General features: G+C 37.8%; 1 protein-coding gene across 1 annotated transcript in view; it reads left to right on the top strand.

The window, feature by feature from the left end:
- Positions 1–14,456, top strand: part of VEGFC (vascular endothelial growth factor C) — a 95,978-nt gene extending 81,522 nt beyond the window's left edge. The window contains exons 5-7 of the mRNA XM_008708895.2: positions 10,340–10,446; positions 10,746–11,079; positions 13,957–14,456. Of these exons, the coding sequence (XP_008707117.2) occupies positions 10,340–10,446; positions 10,746–11,079; positions 13,957–14,071 (556 nt within the window). The 3' untranslated portion in view covers positions 14,072–14,456. The remainder of the gene's footprint in view (positions 1–10,339; positions 10,447–10,745; positions 11,080–13,956) is intronic.
- The last annotated feature ends 3,976 nt before the right edge of the window (positions 14,457–18,432 follow it).

The raw sequence follows: 18,432 nt of genomic DNA, 5'->3' as shown, positions 1-18,432 counted from the left end.
GGGATTGTCTGGGGTGATAAAAAATATTCTATATTTTTATTGTGGTAATAGTTACATGGGTGCATAAATTGGGGGGAAAAAAGACTGTGAATTTAAAATAGGAGCATTTTATCATATGCAAATTATTTGTAAAAAAAATGGATTTTTGAAAAGCCAAGAGAAACAGATCCTTTAACTGTAATTTTGAAATTCATTTAGGTTTAAAATGGTAGATTGCTTAAAATCTTTATGGTAACAGTCAAATCTTTTAAGATTCTCATGATTCCCCAGTGGGGAGAGCCTCCCAGCCCTCCTTTGTATGGAGTTTGAAATTTCCCAGCAGTGGCCCCAGCTCTTCCCCAGCCATGCGCTCTCAGCAGCCACTGTCAGTACAAAGACAAGGCATGCCTTTCTCAAGTGCATGGCATTATAGTCCCATCATTATGAGATTAAATAAGTAGCAGACCATTTGTTTTACGTTACTTATGAAGTATAATTCAATAAATAAGTGAATCGTTGATAAAATGAATCATTCATAAAATAATTGTTGAGTCTTTAAAACGGACAAGGAATGCTTCAAGAGAGAAGACAAGCCTGGCTTCTCCTGGCCTCGTGGCACTCGCAATCAAGGAGGGAAGACACGTGTTCTATCTGTATCAGTAGTAATAGTAGTAGTTCAGTAAATATTACGCTGCACAAGCATCTGCCCACATCACCTCATGTTCATACTAGCCCCGCCCAGTGGCTGCACTGATGATTCATGCCCCAGAGCACAGGGGTGAAGGGTGTGCGTGCTGTATGCAGCTTCCTGCTTAGAAAATTCATTTTCCGCTTAGAAATTCACTAACTTCTATAAATTTTTTGTGACTCATATTCCTCATCTACAAAACAAAATGTAAATCAAAATGTTATAAATAACAACGCAGTGTAACATTTATAACCTAATCCTCATGATCAACCTATCCAATGACATTATGCTATGTATTTGTCTGATACTGTATACGGTCGTAATAGAATAAGAGCAATGAAGGGAATGACGAGGACAACGCCTAACACAGAGGGATCCAGCGACGTTTATAATCAGTAAGCCCTGTTCAGGGTTAGCACAGTGCCTGATGCCTGACAGTGAGCATTCAATAAATTTTGGCTGCTATTTTTACAGATGTTTTACAAATGAGAAAATTGAGTACTGAAAATATTAATTAGCACATACAAACCTAACAGCTAAGAAGAGTGCCAGAAAAAAATGAAAATTCAAGTCTTTTTAGCTCTTACACCCATGTTCTCCCCCAATATCTTATAGAATTTCTAGTATTTACAAAAAAAAAAGAAAGAAAAAAGAAAACTTTTCAAGTCTCAATATCAGCAGCACCAAAATAGATCAGAAATTCCAGAGGTGGAAGAGATTATCTCTAGAAGTGGTTAGATAGCAATATTATTATTGATGTTCTCACAGATTATTCTCTTTCCTCCCAATTATTTCCTCTTACGTTTTCCATCAGCTTGAACGCCATGGATTCCCATGGCCCCTCACATGGAGGGTCTCTTTCTATGGAGGGAGTCATTTGCGATGAAGAAGTGATGCACTAGATTTTGTTAGTTGATAGAAGTAGTATTCATTCATTCATGAGATATTTATCTTGAGTCTGACATGTGTGTCACAGCATCCTAGGAGATGTGGGGTATTAAAACAATGAATAATATAATTCCTTAACTAAAGCAGCTCATGCACCAGAATACGAACACAAATATGTCTAATATAATAAGTACATAAAACACCAACAGTTACTGTGTGTCTACATGGTGTTGCTATTATGCTAGGCTGTAGAGAATGATAGGATCGCTCCTCTAGAGAAATCCCACAAGCGAGTCAGACACGTGAACACGGGACTGGAGTTAGTGTGGCAGAGGAAGTATGTATGTGGGATGCACGCCTACCATCAAGCAAGAGTTGGAGAGGACCTGCCTGGGTCTGCAGAAAACACGGAATTGAATCCGCCATGCCAAAGATGGAATTTTTCTTCAAGTCTGTCAAGAACCATTAGAAGATACACGTAGGACCTGTGATATGTACATTGCATATAGAAAGAACATCCTGAAGGTAGTATAATAGGTGGACTGGAGGAGTAAACAGGAGGTGGAAAAATTGAAGCAGCTTCTGAAATCATCTGATTCAGAAGTAACAAGGGGGGACCCACAGCGGGTGGAAATGGGGACGGACAGAAAAGAGGTGGAAAGACATTTTTCAGAAAGCCCACCACTTGGGGACCGCATGTGTGGGAGAACACAGAGGCAGAAGTTGAGGATGAAAATGCATGGATGATACAAAGATGGAACACATGTTCATAGGAAGAGTGGATTGGAGAAGGAGAATTTGGTTTAGATATGCACACTGGTGTCTGTGGTATCTGTAAGAAATCAAAGTGCAATGTTCAGTAGGCGGTGGGATCTGGAGTTGGGAGGGCGCTGAGGTGGGCACGCTTCTTTGGTAGCTACCAGCACTGGAAGAGATGAACCCAACCAAGGAAAATATAGATGGTAAAGAGAGAAGCAACAGATGACACCGTGGGGATTATCACTATTTAAGAAACTGGGAGAAACAATGGTCCGTGCAGGAGACCAAGAACAGTCAGAAAAATTAAGACTAAAAACAGTTTATTACGATATCCAAAGGAGGTTGCAAAAACCAACAAGCGTTCAAGGAAAGAAGTGGGGAGATGATCAAGTATTAGATCAAGCTCATGATTGACTAGGACTGACTCCATTATCTGAAGGACATAAAACAGAGATAACATGTCTACTTATTGATAACCTACATTGCACAACAATCTTCAGAAAGAGGAAACTAGAGGGTGAAATTTTCAATTATATATGAGAAACTGAATCAGAGGGATTAAGTCATTTTCCCCAACATCACACGACTGAGAGGAGCAAACCAGAGATTCAAACTAAATTTGGAGCTAATCCATTCCTTACTGGATGCAGTCATTACTGCATTTTTAAGTTCCTTAAGTTAAAAAAATCTTAAGACATATACTAAAGGACAAAAAAGCAAAACCCACAAAACGATATATCCCTCCACACTGACTTGAAATCCAAAAAATATTTTGTCATATTCACTTAAGATACAACCCAAAGCCCCAGTCACCATTCTGCATCCTCCATTCTCAGAGGTAACCACTGCCTGGAAATTGAATTCTCATCTTCCATTTTTATGGCATACAGATGTATTAACATATGACAAAAGAAAATATAGTACAGCTCTGTTTAAAATATTTATGTTAAAATGGTGACATTACTTTTTTCTCTCAACAGTATGTGTTAGACATGTAATCATTTTGAGGTCTATAGCCTTGGTTTTCTTCATTAAATACCTGTATAGTATTCCATTGTGTGAATGAATGAATGAATGAATGAATGAATGAATGTTCATGCTTATTCTATGATACATGCTATAGGGAAGGCACTATGCTACATTTTAGGAAGAGACTAAAATCAAAGGAGAGAGATGTCACTTTTGGAAGCCAAGTGCCTTGAAGTGAATTTTACCCAGAGGTAAATTTACCGGTCAGTTTGTTCTCATTGACAATGTCCATAGGGTTCTTAAAGAAAACAGCACATTCTGGGGACAATGAATAGACCAGAATAATTTAATTGGGTGTTAATTGGTGAAGGCCATAGGAGATTAAATTAAAAAGGCAATGCTAAGGCTGTGCTTTGGAAGCTTTGGGCACCAGCCTGAAGAGTTTCATCTTTTCGGTAGAGGTATTGGGGTAGAATGAGTAGTTTTTGGTAGAGGAATGACAAGACCTTGCTCAGGAGAGCCAGGGCACCTTGAATTTTTTTTTTTTAAACAAGTACTAAAAATAGAAAATATGGATGATTTCGCCCTGATAAAGAGATTAGATCAGTCTTTGAGGGAGAATCCTGGTGTGGTGAGAGAGGAAAAGAAGGGGTGAAAAAAGATGAGAAAATGGAAAAAATCTAGCCTGAAGTCCCATTAATTTTTATGTATACTGGTTTTCATTTCTTTTACAAATATGTCAACATTGCTTACTAATACACATACTTGCTTCTAAGAAGTTAAGTTATTTGGGCTTATTAAGGAAAATTTCATTTGTGTGAGAACTCATCTCTTCTCTAAGGAACACAGTAGATTTATAGCCCTGGCAACCTTTGAAGTCGAACTTGAGTGCTCTGTCTTTGTTAATCTATAACAGATCCTCGGTCTGAATGCTTAGAAGCTTGAATATCCACGAGGGTTTTTCTCATTCTAATTTTTTCTTTCCTTTTAATTTCAAGATCATTCATTATTGCTTCACCAAAAATAGAGATAAACAGAATATCATGACACGTTTAATAAACTGGCTCAGAGCAGAAATGCAGAGGTAACACATCTGCCAGTTAAACCAGGACATAGTCTTGCGCTGGTTGATCAGAAACTACTTTCCTAGTATTTTAAAACATGCATCTGTATTCTGCCCTGAAAATACCCTCTTTATAAAAGGTTTAAAACCCTCATCATAATATGCAGTTATTTTTGAAATCTTAATTCACGTGTATTTATCCTTTTTTTTTTTTTTACAAAGCTCATTATTATCTAAATATTGCCCAACCCCTTCAAATGAGCACCTTTTGATATTCACCCATGAAACTCAAGTAAGAGTCTCCAGACCCTGGAATGTATTTTTTTCTAACAGGAAGCTAACTGTGCTGTCCAGGGTACCTGCCTTTGGAGTGTCTGGTTTCTGCCTTCTAAAAGATGACAGTTGGGAGCCCAACATTCCTATGGCTTGCTGACTGACTGGTAGAAATTATAGCAAAAGGTCTATGGCTGAGAATATTCCATCAGTATATCCGCTGCACTGAGGTTGTGACTGAAATGTTACCCAGAGGCGGGAACTCTTAGATCAAAGAGTTTGTCAACTCAATGACTTTGATAGACCTTTTGAAAGCAGTTTTAAGCTTATAGAAAAATTGAGCAAAAAGTACAAAGAATTCCCACATTTGAGGAACATGACTGTGTACTGAAGGTACCACATGATCAGCAGAATGTTTATCAGTTGGGTTGTTGTGAACACATCTTATGAAAAGAGACACCAGTGAGAGTATTTGATTAATAGCACAGTTCATACCCACAGAAGGACTTTCCTTTTTAAAGAAGTCATTGAGTGCTACGAGTTGAATTTGTATCCAATTAATGTTGACATTCATTTTGAATTAATCTATGAAACATTTTAAGAGATATTTAGTAAAGTGAATCAAAAGTTTAAATAAATCCAGATACGGGGTTTTTTTCACTGAGAAATATGTTACAAAATATATTACATTCATCTCAGTTCTTGCTAATGCCAAACAAAAGGTGGGAGTGTGTCTGCATTCCTTAAATACGGATTTGGGGAGTCAGGGAATTTCCAAGTATATAGAAGCTCTAGTGCCAAGATGTAGAGAAGATGAAAGAACCCAAACAGTGGGATGCACAAGGCAACCTACTACAGTGTCCAGAGCCCAAGAGCTAGTAACTCTTACCCAATATGTAGGATTTAATCCTACAGAACATACTAGTCTTTCAAAATTTCCAAAGAGAGAGAAATGGCAAGTGAGAATCCTTTTAACCATTAAAGTCATCATTCTTGAACCATATACCCTTAAATTTTTGTCCTCTGCTTTTAACTAGCAACAGTTAACCTAACCAGTTGAGTGAGGTAATGAAATAGTTCTTAGAAAGTCATCTTTTTCCTTCATAAGTATTATAAACAGGATTGTGGTTGTGTTTGTGCGGGGGCAAAGTAGGAAACGTAGTTTACATGTGATTCTCAACATAGATCTACTTTATAAATAATTGCATAATCATAGGCTTTGCAAAATATATCTTTGAATCAATGTTTTATAAATACAGTATACAAAAACAACTTATTTAGAAGTTTTAATATGTTTACATCCATTAATATTCAGAACTTGAAGAAAAATTTCAATAGGATAAAAATGCTTTGGAGATGAAGATACCTAGGGGATAAGTAAATTGTGCTCACTTCTATCCACATTAAAAACATTTTCTCTCATTCTAAGATACTGTTTTGGAAATTGTGTCTCCCCTTTTTTCACATGAGAAGCTTATTTAATTTTTTTTTAAGATTTCATTTATTTATTTGACAGAGAGAGACAGCGAGAGAGGGAACACAAGCAAGGGGAGTGGGAGAGGGAGAAGCAGGCTTCCCACCAAGCAGGGAGCCTGATGCGAGGCTGATCCCAGACCTGAGCCGAAGGCAGACGCTTAATGCTTAACGACTGACCCACCCAGGCGCCCCGAGAAGCTTATTTAAAGCTAAGAACAAGCCATTCACTTTTAGAGTAGGGAACCTCATTTAGTAATTATGAAAATGCATCCTATGCAAATACATGTATCTTTAATTAAGTAGTATCTAGCAGGATTTCAAATTTCAACATTAAAATATGTTAATATTGATAAGTAGCAGTTTCTTAATTTTGGCAGAGCTTCTAAAGTGGATATTTTTATAGAAATTTACATTTTAAGAATATTAGAAATTAAAATATTTAGTTCACTTTGAGCAAAGCATAATTAGTCCATAATATAAAGTTTATGTTGGCAAAAACACTTCAGGTATAACAATTGAAATTGTTATTCTGAATGCCATATTTTTATTCAACGTGCATGTGCAAAACCAAAAGGGCTGGGATAGCCAGATTCTAGGGAATTACTGAATGCTGCAAAATTAGGCGCTAGATACCTTGTTCTTTTGTAGGACATTTTCAGAAATGCATTCCTTCATCTGTTTCTACACACAGTCCATATTTTTGAATTTATATTGTTAAGGATGTGAAATATTATAGAACTCTTTCTTTTCCCTCACTACATGAGAAATAGGAAGGCTTTATTTTCCTACCCCTTGAGGGTGAACAATTTTGTAGACCGACCTTCACTTCAGCGCAGAGACATTAACGCTTCTCTTACAGTTGAAAACCTCAGTATGGACCAGTCTCACTTAGGCTAGTGATTGAGATCATTCTTGACACTTTTTCCCATAAAAATAGTTTAGATATGTTTATCAACTTTAACAACTGTAATTTAAAAACGAATACACTGGACATTGCTACCATATACACACGTACACGTACACCACGTGTGGGAGAGGTGGTGTGAGTGTGTGTATAAATATGCATATATTTATATGTGTATAAATATGCATATATTTATATGTGCATAAAACAAAAATATATGCATATAGAGAACTGAAATATAGCTGCAGAAAGTGATCTTTATCACATGCATTCTGGTAGTATTTTATTACATGTCATTCTTTGACTTTACACACGCATTTCCCAACCCTTATAATGGATTTCGTGACCCACTGATGGATTACAACTAACAACTGGAAGACCCCTGGCTTAGGTAATAGCAGTACAAATCACATATTGGGAGAATGCTCATGCCCTTCTTCTGCAGCCACCATAGGACTGTGCCCTCCTGATACCAACATGACAGTGTGTCACTTAAATCATGTGTATGTCAACCTTGAGGCAACACTGCCCAAAGGGGTTTACCTTCATTGATGGAAGACTGGTCTGAGTTTCATTCAGCCAGAATTTATTGCATCACTATTATATAACTAAACGTAACAGCATCTTATTTGATGGAAGGGACTAAAGCTTTGAATAGGAGGTAAATGAAAAAACAATGATATTGTTTTGGAGAATTGATAAGTACTGTCCAAACTTTTTGTGAAACAGTGTACATTTATGATTAACCAAGAAAACAGTAATGACAAAAATACGTGATAAGTAAGGACTTGCTCTTGGAAATACATAAAATTATTAGGAAGGTATAATGTTCCCCAAGGCATAGAGCTAACTGGAAGAGCAAGGTTGAGAAGAGCATGTAAGGGAGGCTATCTTCTGGATAACAGAATGGGAAAAATATATACACATATGTTTTATATGTGTATATATTTATGAAAACATAAACCAAAAACTGCAAAAAGGATTAGCATGCTGAGGACATGGATCAGAATGAACTCCTCTGAATATATATTTTCTCATAATTTTAACTGAAATCACATAAATTTTCAAAAAATAAAATTATAAAGAAAAAGGCATATGGTATACACAGGGTAAGGCAATTATCTATTATACATGCACACATATATATTATATATACTTAAGCAAATATAAAGATTGTTAGGAACAAAAATTTTAATGAAAGTTGTTAACATGAAGTCAAGAAGTAAATTTAAAACCCAATAATTTTAAATTATATTTGGAAATAGCACTATGACTGATTTTTTTCCCTTGAAACTAGGTACAGGTATGTCTTAGTTAAGATCAATAACCTATTTCCAAAAATATACATTGCAAGCAAATTTGTATTGTCTTGAATGGGAAGAATTAAACCCAGACATAACTAATTTCCTACAAAGAACTTAAAGATAATACCTGTAGAAAAGTAACATCCTACCTTGATAGGATCTAAAATGCTCAGACACTGTTTCCTTGATCGTCCAACAATTCTTATGGTTGTGAACACATGGCTACTGTATATGTGATTACTTGGATTATTTGCATGCTGAATGAGAAATTATTATCTTATGATACAGGACAGCAAATAACACACAGCATTCAGAAACTTGTTAAAAATCAAAAATAATTCAAGAAAACTTTCCGTATAGATGGTCTTCATCAAGCTGGAGACATGACCCTTGACGAATGTTACAAGGGAGGAGGGGTAAGGGTAAGACAGTCATTGCCATGCACGGTGGTGTGGAGAGGTGTGGGAGGGTGTTTTAGGCAAACTCTCCCACTGAATGGGACAAGTAGAGGTTCTCTGGGTCTTGGAGCTGCTGCTGAGTGGGAGAGATTCCATAAATCCTCAAAGGCGGGTGTCAAGGAAAAAATGGTTATCAGATGTAGATGTGCTTACACTGTTCAATAAGTCCTTCCTGGGGTGCTATACAAGACATCAGGCTGTCTTTTAAAGAAAGGCGTATCATTGCATCATCACACGGTAGGACTCTGAAACTTTTGTCAGCAACATCTGAAGCATATGACCTGTTTATTTACAGTCGGTGCCCCTGTTAAGATGTTTACACATGATTGTTAGGCTCTGCCAGTCTAGAATGTAACTCAACACTCTTCCCTCACATATTGTTCAGGATATGGAGTATGAAAGATACAATTGTTTCCCCTGCACCAACCTCAGTAGAAAAATAAGGTAGTGAGAGGTTTAAATATACTCTGTAAGTTAGGATATTAAGAGCCAAGAATCCTCCTAATGGGTAAACATTAACTAAGGAGACATTCTGTGGGGTATATGTGCATTTTCTAGCTCTGTGCCCTGAAAAGGATGAGTTGTAATGTAACCTGATGGCACTGAACAAACCTAATCCCAAATGCCATTTCCTAACAGACAGAATGAGGGCTCCTTGAAGGAATGGCTGATTCTAGGTGTGGAGGAGACAGTAGGCAAGATGAGCTTGTGACAATCTGTTCGTGTCAGAGAACAGAGAAGATTCATACTAAAGGGCTCATTTCATATTGACACCAACATGGAGGAGTCTCAGTTAGCCAGCAGTCGGACAGCCGGAGCAAAGGAGCACTTGGCATACTTGACCGAAGCCCATATGTTCATAATTTTTAGTAAAACAGATAATGAGACTGTAAGAAAAGAGAGGGTGGTAGGGAGGGAGGAAAAACTAGAACAGAAGCAATGACAACAAGTTTGGTCTTCGATGCCCTTCTGGTGGAGTGTAGAGAGAAAATTTTGGATTAATAGACCTTTTATGGTTATAGGCATCAGTGTTTCAGAAATAAGTCAGGAAAGGTAAATGTATAAAGATGTTCCCTGTAGAACTGTTTGAAAAAGCCACAAATTGGAAGCAGTTCCCATAGTGACCAACAGGCGATTAATAGTAGTACTCATCCATTTTATGGACTGCTGTGTAGCCACTAACAAGCAGAACGCTTTGAAATGACCTATGAAGATACCCACAGTATATTGTTTAGTGGAAGAAGGAAATTTCAGAGTATTATGAGGCGTATCCCCTTGTATACACAAACTAAACCACCGTGGGATTATACAAATAAATGTATTTGCCTTAACAAAATCAGAGGCTGGAGTGATAGATGACCGTGCCAGTAAGTGGTCACCTCTGCGATTAGAATTTGGCCGCATATGTGGATGAGGGGGGGACTTTGAGAGGGAACTTCCACATTTCATTTCATGTATTCTTACATCATTTTAAAGCTTTTTCACAAGCATGCATTGGCTTTGTAATACAGAGGTAAGAAAAGACATGATCCCTTCTGGGTACCAGTTAGACTATTAACCTGTCTGTCTCTCCCAAAGGTGCCAAGCTGCGAACAAGACTTGCCCCACAAATTACATCTGGAATAATCACCTCTGCACATGTCTGGCTCAGCAAGACTTTATTTTTTCCTCAAATTCTGGAGACGGTAAGCAGAATGATATTTTAAAGACGAAATGCCAAGTGTCTCTATTTTGATTAACACATATTTTAATATTAAAATCACATGTACAATATTCAGATCATCCTTCTCTGGAATAAGTGACTACAGGACGTTTTCTACTTGACATTGGTATTGTTTTGAACTTCCTTGTAGAGGAACATACCCGTGTTTATGCACAACCCTTTTAATGAAGAACATAAACAGACACTTTTATATGCTTTTGTTTCACACCACACCCAGAACTAAGTAAGGTATAGTAAAGATGTCTGACTGTGTTTGTCTAGACTCTACAGATGGATTCCATGACATCTGCGGACCCAACAAGGAGCTCGATGAAGAAACGTGTCAGTGCGTCTGCAAAGGGGGGCTCAGGCCTTCCAGCTGTGGACCCCACAAAGAACTAGACAGAAACTCATGCCAGTGTGTCTGCAAAAACAAACTTTTACCCAACTCATGTGGGGCCAACAGAGAATTTGATGAAAACACATGCCAGTGCGTATGTAAAAGAACCTGCCCAAGGAATCAACCCCTAAACCCTGGAAAATGTGCCTGTGAATGTACAGAAAATTCACAGAAATGCCTCTTAAAAGGAAAGAAATTTCAACATCAAACATGCAGGTAAGAAATCTTTGTAAAGCGTATTCATTTCTCTTACTGGGGATAGTTTCCTCAACCAAAATGGCAGTTGCTTTTTAGAATGAGACCAGCAAGTTCTGGAAGATGAATTCTGTTATTTTCTAACCAATGCCTGAGTTTCCTTGAGACTGCGTTTGCTCCTGAAAAAAAGCAAGACAGGAGCCCTGGGAACCAAAACCAGATCCACGCTCTCCTGGATCTGCACTCCTACTACTCGTCCCAGAGGCTGAGTCTGAGGCAGTCATCCCTCAACATGGGCTGGGAGGCAAATGCACAGGACAGTCACTTGAGGAGGATTTCCAGAACATCTAAACATTGCATACCTACCCCCATCAAAAATTACGGTGCCATCATAATGTAGGACAACTCTTCCAAGTGCAGAAAATTGTGTGCAAAATTTACAAAGGATAGGATAGTGCCACTAAGTGTAGAATTGTATCTAGAAAAATATTTAAGTATTTGGTGGAATTAGAGAAATAAATTACATTGTTAAAGATTACTCAAGATGCATTCCTTGAATGTTGATTCTGCCCCCTTCTTCACCAAGAAGAACAAAATGAGACTACTGGACTCAAACACTTCCAGTGTTAATCCCTGAACTGCTTCCTCTTTAATCTGATGGTAAGGTGGTCTGTTTTAGCCAGCTGTGTGCTTTTGGCATTTCCTTCAACACAGCTCCACCAGACAGGCCTTCTCTCTCCCCATACGTTTGAGGTCTTCGACTGCTTTTCTTTCCCCTCAATTTATGGGTGTTCCCAAACTTCTGTTTTATTAGTATCTTAACCGTGATGCTGGGCACACGTTAGCAATGAAGCTCTGTCCTCTTCGAATTTGCTCCCAGACCCAGGCATTTAGAATTTGTGTTCACCTCTTTCATCTCTCATTTACTCAACCAACTGTAACCGGGATAGGCCCTAGAGCGCCATGTTAAAGTGCTATTCAAGGTCTCAGTAGACTCCACGGCCAAATCCAGTGGACGAGGTGGTCTTCGTGTAACCTGTCTTTTCTGTACGTTTTCTTGAAGCTCCCCTCTTCGCCCTGGCCGACATAAGCTTTTCCTTCCCTGGCTGCCCCTTCAGTTTTCAGACCATCTGTGCTTCATCACCTCCACTGGGTTCTCGTCTTCCAATCCAGTCTTTAGAGATGGCGATAATGCCCGTGCAACAGATGGTCACTCATATGACTTAAGGCTTAAATTTCATTTAGTTACAATTTCATATCCGCATTAATGTTCGTTACCTTTCCCCAGCAAGTAAAATGTCCATCTTTTTAATCCTCACGAGTTCTGTGCTCCCATTTTAATTTCTATTTCTGATGACCCATCCACACTAACATTTTAGCTGCTACATAAGGGAACTTGAGTGAATCTAGATATCTCATGGATGACATTTTTTTTTCTTCCATTATACTTTAGAGTACCTTATAGGAATCATTTTGTTTCCTTTTTAGAATATTTTGGGCAGTAACCATATTCCGATTTTACTTGCATATCCCTACTCTAACTACCAGAGGATATCTTAAAAATTCAGAATACTGTATAGATACTAAATCTTATTGAAGATTATTAAACCATTTTGTATATTGAACCCTTCTGAGTGAACCTAGTGTATTTGAAAAGCCTGATTTTAGCTTTACATGAGACTAACCGGCCATCATATTTTTCTACAGAATTCTTATATTAACTTAAGAAAAAAGATTTCTTTGTATTTCTCCTAGTAGTATACGTTGCTTCATGAAGACTTTCTATTTACTACAACTCTTCCTGTGTTCATTTTTCTAAGGATATACTTCCAGGTTTGCATATATATTGAAGCAAAAAAAGATAATTTAATATTCTGAAAATATGTATATTCATTTTCTCTTAGTATTTATTCCAAAAGTGTATATGGGGGGGTATTTGTGCACTCCCTTAAATCAGCAACTGTCATTGATTATTGAGAATTGCATCTTCTTAGTAAAGGAATATCAGAAGTCTTATGATAATGCATTTGTATTAGAAGTAAAAAAAAAATTACATTTTAACTAGATAACGCTTTCTTTGCTACCAGAGCACAAGAAATGAAACTTCAGACTCACATTTGCCGTTTCTCTGTAGAGTGCTTTTGATTTCCCTGGCAGGTCATTTTGCGTTACTTGCTGGACACCCAGCCTTTTCTCGCACTGGACATTCTCACACTCCCACAGCTTCCTCCAAGGTAGCTCCCGTTTGCTGGAGCAACAGGGCTGTTTGATCATCTGTCCTTTCACCCCTGCTGGAAACTGGAAGTCTAGGGTAGGAAGAGAGGGGTGCCCATAGCAAGCACTGTCCCTCTCCACCTTCCCCCCAGACACCTTCTTCTCACCTGGAGCCCAGTTGAAGAGGAAGAGGGGGCCACCATGGCTCAGCCAGCTGCCTGCCCAGCAGAGAGATGGCGTGAGGGTGGGGCTCCCCACTGAGGACCACAGTCCTGCCAACATGGCTGCACTTAATCACTTCCAAGTCTGGTTCCGTACAAGTCCCATACTCTTGTGAACCCTGCCATGCTTCTATGCTCACACCATAATGGCAGACCTTACTTTCACTGTTTGTTTTATGTTCCTTTCATCCACGAAGCAGAGAGCACTTCAAAAGAATCAACGCTCACATCATCTGACTCTCCCAGCTGTTCTATCAGCAAGACTGCTTTTAGGTTTTTCCATTCCTCCTACATTTTGTAATTCTCAGCACAAACTTCAATAAGACACAAACCTAAGAATAATTTTATGATAAAATGAGTAACTTTGTTCTCGTTTTAAATTTAGAAAAACAACTGTGTTTGTAGCATAATGAATTCATTGCTTTGGCTTTTAACAAAAATGTGTTCCTCTTTGTTGTCCTAGTTGTTACAGAAGACCATGTACAAATCGACCAAAGCATTGTGACCAAGGACTTATATTCAGTGAAGAAGTATGTCGCTGTGTCCCTTCATACTGGAAAAGACCACATATGAACTAAGACTGTACTATTTTCCAGTTTGTCAGTTTTCTATCTTGGAAAACTGTGTTGCCACATTGGAACTGTCTGTGAACAGAGAGACCTTTGTGGGACCATGGAGACAAAGACAGAAGTCAGCGTTTGCTGACCTGTGTGGATAACTTTACAGAAATGGACTGGAGCTCGTCTGCAAAAGACCTCTTTTAATGACTGGTTTTTCTGCCGATGACCAGACAGCTGAGGTTTTTCTCTTGTGATTAAAGAAAAAATAATGACTATATAATTTATTTCCACTAAAAATATTGTTTCTGCATTCATTTTTATAGCAATAACAATTGGTAAAGCTCACTGTGATCAATATTTTTATATCATGCAAAATATGTTTAAAATAAAATGAAAATTGTATTATAAACTGGTAAGTTCAGTCCATTACTATCTTCCACTATAAGCAAAACCCGATGATGTGAAAACATTCATCTCCTCCTGTCCTTCCTCCTTTCCTCCAACCAGATGTCAGATTTTGACTATTATGAAAAAGGGTGAACCTAGAAGAGAACATTCCGGAGGGACAACAGTTGCTATTATGTTTTATTGAAATTCATCTCTTAATAGATTTAATGATTATGAATGTTTTAGCACATGACACTTCTGAATTTATAACCAAGGGAGTCAGTAGGGAACATAGCTTATAAGTTCAGCTGCTTAGCATGTCCACGTGATGGAAGTTATTCCGTGCCCTGGGATCATTCAGACTCTTCACTTGATTTAATATCCCTCAGTCTGTATTAAAATGGTTTTAAAATGTGTTATTCAAAAGGAATCTTTCCCAGGTATTTAACTCCTTCCGACCAGCTAAAATACTTTCTGTGAGCTGAAAGGCTCCCATCCGGCACGTATAAAATAAACTGGAAATCATGTTTCATTGCTCTTACGTGTTAAAAAGGAAACATTTCAGTAACACAATTGAAATGTTTGTTTCATGTTTAAAAGGGCATCACGCTAAAATACTTTCCTCTGAGAAAATATTTTGCCTTCATAAATACAACCATATGAGTGGTTTGCTTATTGACAGAGGGTTATGTGCTGGTACAATACAGCTGCTAGCAAGGAATAATACATGACTACTAGCAAGACATACAAAGACACAGCGACAGCAATACAGAAAAACGGGAAGTCCTGAAAGGAGAAGAAAATTCTAGAGACCTGTATAAAGATAAGCTTCCTAAAGCTTGCAAATTCACCAAAACAGTTTACGTGGTATAGGCGACTACTCAAAGTACTAGTATCTGTCTCTTGCCGTAAAATAGTTTTCTTTAAAAATATTTAAAAAGACTGATGCCTTAAACATGCCCTGAGTGTTTTCAGTATTGACTTTTAAAATGTCATGTGTAATGTTTAGAGAAGTCCAGTTATGTGCTCTGCATAACTTAAACTTCAAGTTTATAAAGTCATGTTTTTCACGTATTGAGAAAAAATGATCTTCAGAAATTCTCTTACTATACATGAATGGACCATCTTCCTATTTTTTAGTGAGAATGGCTGAAGCCTTTAGGCAGAAAAGGTATGCATTGTACATCCTATGTTTAAGCCACGGTCTAGGTCATTTGCAAATACAAGAACAGCAGAAAATGATAATAACAATCGTAACAATACAAAAGAAAAAGATAACTAAATTTGACCAAAGCTATAGTTTTATCAATATTTCTCCATAAGAACTAACTCAGGGATGATTACCAAAGGAAAAGTGGAATCAAAATAAATAACATTTTTCCACCTGAGCGGGAGGCGTAGTCCCGAGGGCATAAACTGGTCACCACCTATGAAATTCAGCTGAGATGCAATCATTTTGCATCACATTTGAGCCAAGAATGTAAACAAGCAAACATTATGTAATCTGTTATAGCAATCTGGTTAATCATTTTTAGTTTTGATACTTTTGGAATATATTGATTTTTTAGCAAATTTAGGGGGGGGGGATGTATTCTAAGTTTCAAATCGGTCCCCTGAGGCCATGTAATGAATATGAGAACCTGATACAATGACTACTATCAGCTTTAAAAAATCTAAAGTATGTGTTGACAATTAGTTTCTCAGAATATATGGGTAAGCCAAAAAAATCACTAGACCAAAAATTAAAGCATGAAGCATGCCAGAAAAATAGCACTTAATTTGTCCCTGGAGATACAATAATTTTGGCCAAAATCAAAAGTAACATGAACAAAAACAATACACTGCCAGACATACTTGCAAACGATTTTATGTTGACCATAAAAAAAAATCTCTCTTCACTAAATTATAATAATTGAGATTTTGTGGTGCCAGTTTAGACTACAGATAAGGCTAAATAATTATTTAGAATGTTAGCAAGCACGATTCAGCAAATAGCTAAAAAAAAAAAAAAATACAGTGAGAATGTAAACTCTCCATGAGTCTCGAGATACCAACCCAGCCAAATCTCAAGGATAAAGATGAGAAAACACTGGACGCTTACAGAAACAGTTAATACATATATGGAAATCTTAAAAGTTTATACACAGAATTTTAGGTCTAGAAACCAAATACTGTCCATTCAGTTTAAAAGGCTAATGGGAAGGGTCCCCTGGCTGGCTCAGTTGGTAGAGCATGTGACTTGATCTTGGGGTTGTAAGTCTGAGCCCTAGGTTGGCTATAGAGATTACTTACAAATAAAAAATCTTAAAAAAAAAAAAAAAGCAGTTGTATAACATTTAGCTTCCGGATTTTGTTTTGTTTTGTTTTGTTTTGGAAGGGGGTTTTAATTTGCTAACTGCTTGAGTGAAATAGATTCCATGATTAGACTTTCTAAAAAATAACCTTTGTCCTCATACAACTCCTCCCAGAAGTCTCAGTGGTGTCCGTAAGCAGCATTTACTGACCTGCCTAGAACACACTTCTCTAAGACAAGGAGAAAGTGTCACACGCTTCCTCTCACCTGTTTCCTGGGTCCCTGCTCCACTCACAGTGGGAGAGAAGAAGCAGACACAGCAGGTCAGAGAGCTCATACACAGCCTTCGTTAGCACGTTGACAAAGCCCACGAAAGTCCTTACTCGGGTGACTTCGCACATTCACCAACTGAGTTGGTGCTGGGCAGAGAGCTGAGCAAGGGTCTCTTGCCCTCACCTCACCTTCATTACAACACTGCCCCCCCCAGATCTGAGCTTTGTCTGGCAGACTTTTCAAAGGATGCCTTTTTAGGGACTTTACCTTTTGAACTCAAATGAAAAGGATATTTAAAAAAAAAAAAAAGTTATTTCACTCTGCTACAGAGGAAGAGAATGAAAAGGTCTGATTTTTATAGAGTCGAATTCTAGAAAGTTCTGCATAAATCCAATAGTGTATCCTAAAAAGGCAGAGAGTGCATCCAGAGAACAATTTAAGGAATTCAGTGACATGTTTCATAAAGTAATTCCAACTTTTTTGTTCACGTTTGAAGTTTTAGTATATATTAAGGATATTTTTTAAGTGGGGAATAATTATCTGGTAACTTGTGGAAGTGCAAATGGGGTCTGATGGTTTGAAAATAATTTTTAAACCTAGTTTTCACGTGCTTTTTTCCTCTGTGCCATAGTTCACAACTCGTTGCTCTAAAAAGCATGCTGTAACAGAAGGAGCACTGCGTTGGGAATAGTGTGCCAGGTTTTTAATCATGACTTTGCTGGTATGCCCCTAAGCCAATCACCAAAACCATCTGAGTCTCAACTTCTTACTCTATGGAAGGAGGGAACTGAATTAAAATTGTGTATGAAGTCCCACCTCTGAAGTTGCAAAGTTTAGAGTGAACTAGGGGCGCCTGGGTGGCTCAGTTGTTAAGCGCCTGCCTTCAGCTCAGGGCGTCATCCCAGGGTCCTGGGATCGAGCCCCGCATCAGGCTCCCTGCTCCGCTGGGAGCCTGCTTCTTCCTCTCCCACTCCCCTTGCTGTGTTCCCTCTCTCGCTGGCTGTCTCTCTCTCTGTCAAATAAATAAATAAAATCTTAAAAAAAAAAGTTTATAGTGAACTATATACAGAGGGAGGCAAAAACCACACACGTAGAACATTTCTAAGAACTTCAGAGAAGCCCCATTCTTGAGATTAGTGACTCCATTAAGAGGAACTTTTTTAAAAATGTTTTTAAAAATCTTTTTTAAATGTTTAGAAAGATCTATTCTTGAAATTAGTGACCACCCCCTTTAAGAGGAAATGTTTTTTTTAATGTTTCATGTATGAAATTATACATGAAAAATCCTGTCTCCCTCAAACCATAATTCTAATTCTTACTCTACTTCTTAAATTCTAAGTAATTTAGATAGCTCAAAGCATCATGCTTCCTGATTTCTTCCTATCAAAGGTGGTCACACATGGAGACTTTGGAAAGTCTCCATTGT

This window comes from Ursus maritimus, unplaced genomic scaffold (genome assembly GCF_017311325.1).
Source record: "Ursus maritimus isolate PB19 unplaced genomic scaffold, ASM1731132v1 scaffold_28, whole genome shotgun sequence".
NCBI lineage: Eukaryota > Metazoa > Chordata > Mammalia > Carnivora > Ursidae > Ursus > Ursus maritimus.
Note: the sequence above shows the minus strand (reverse complement) of the source record. Positions and strands in the feature narration are given on the sequence as shown.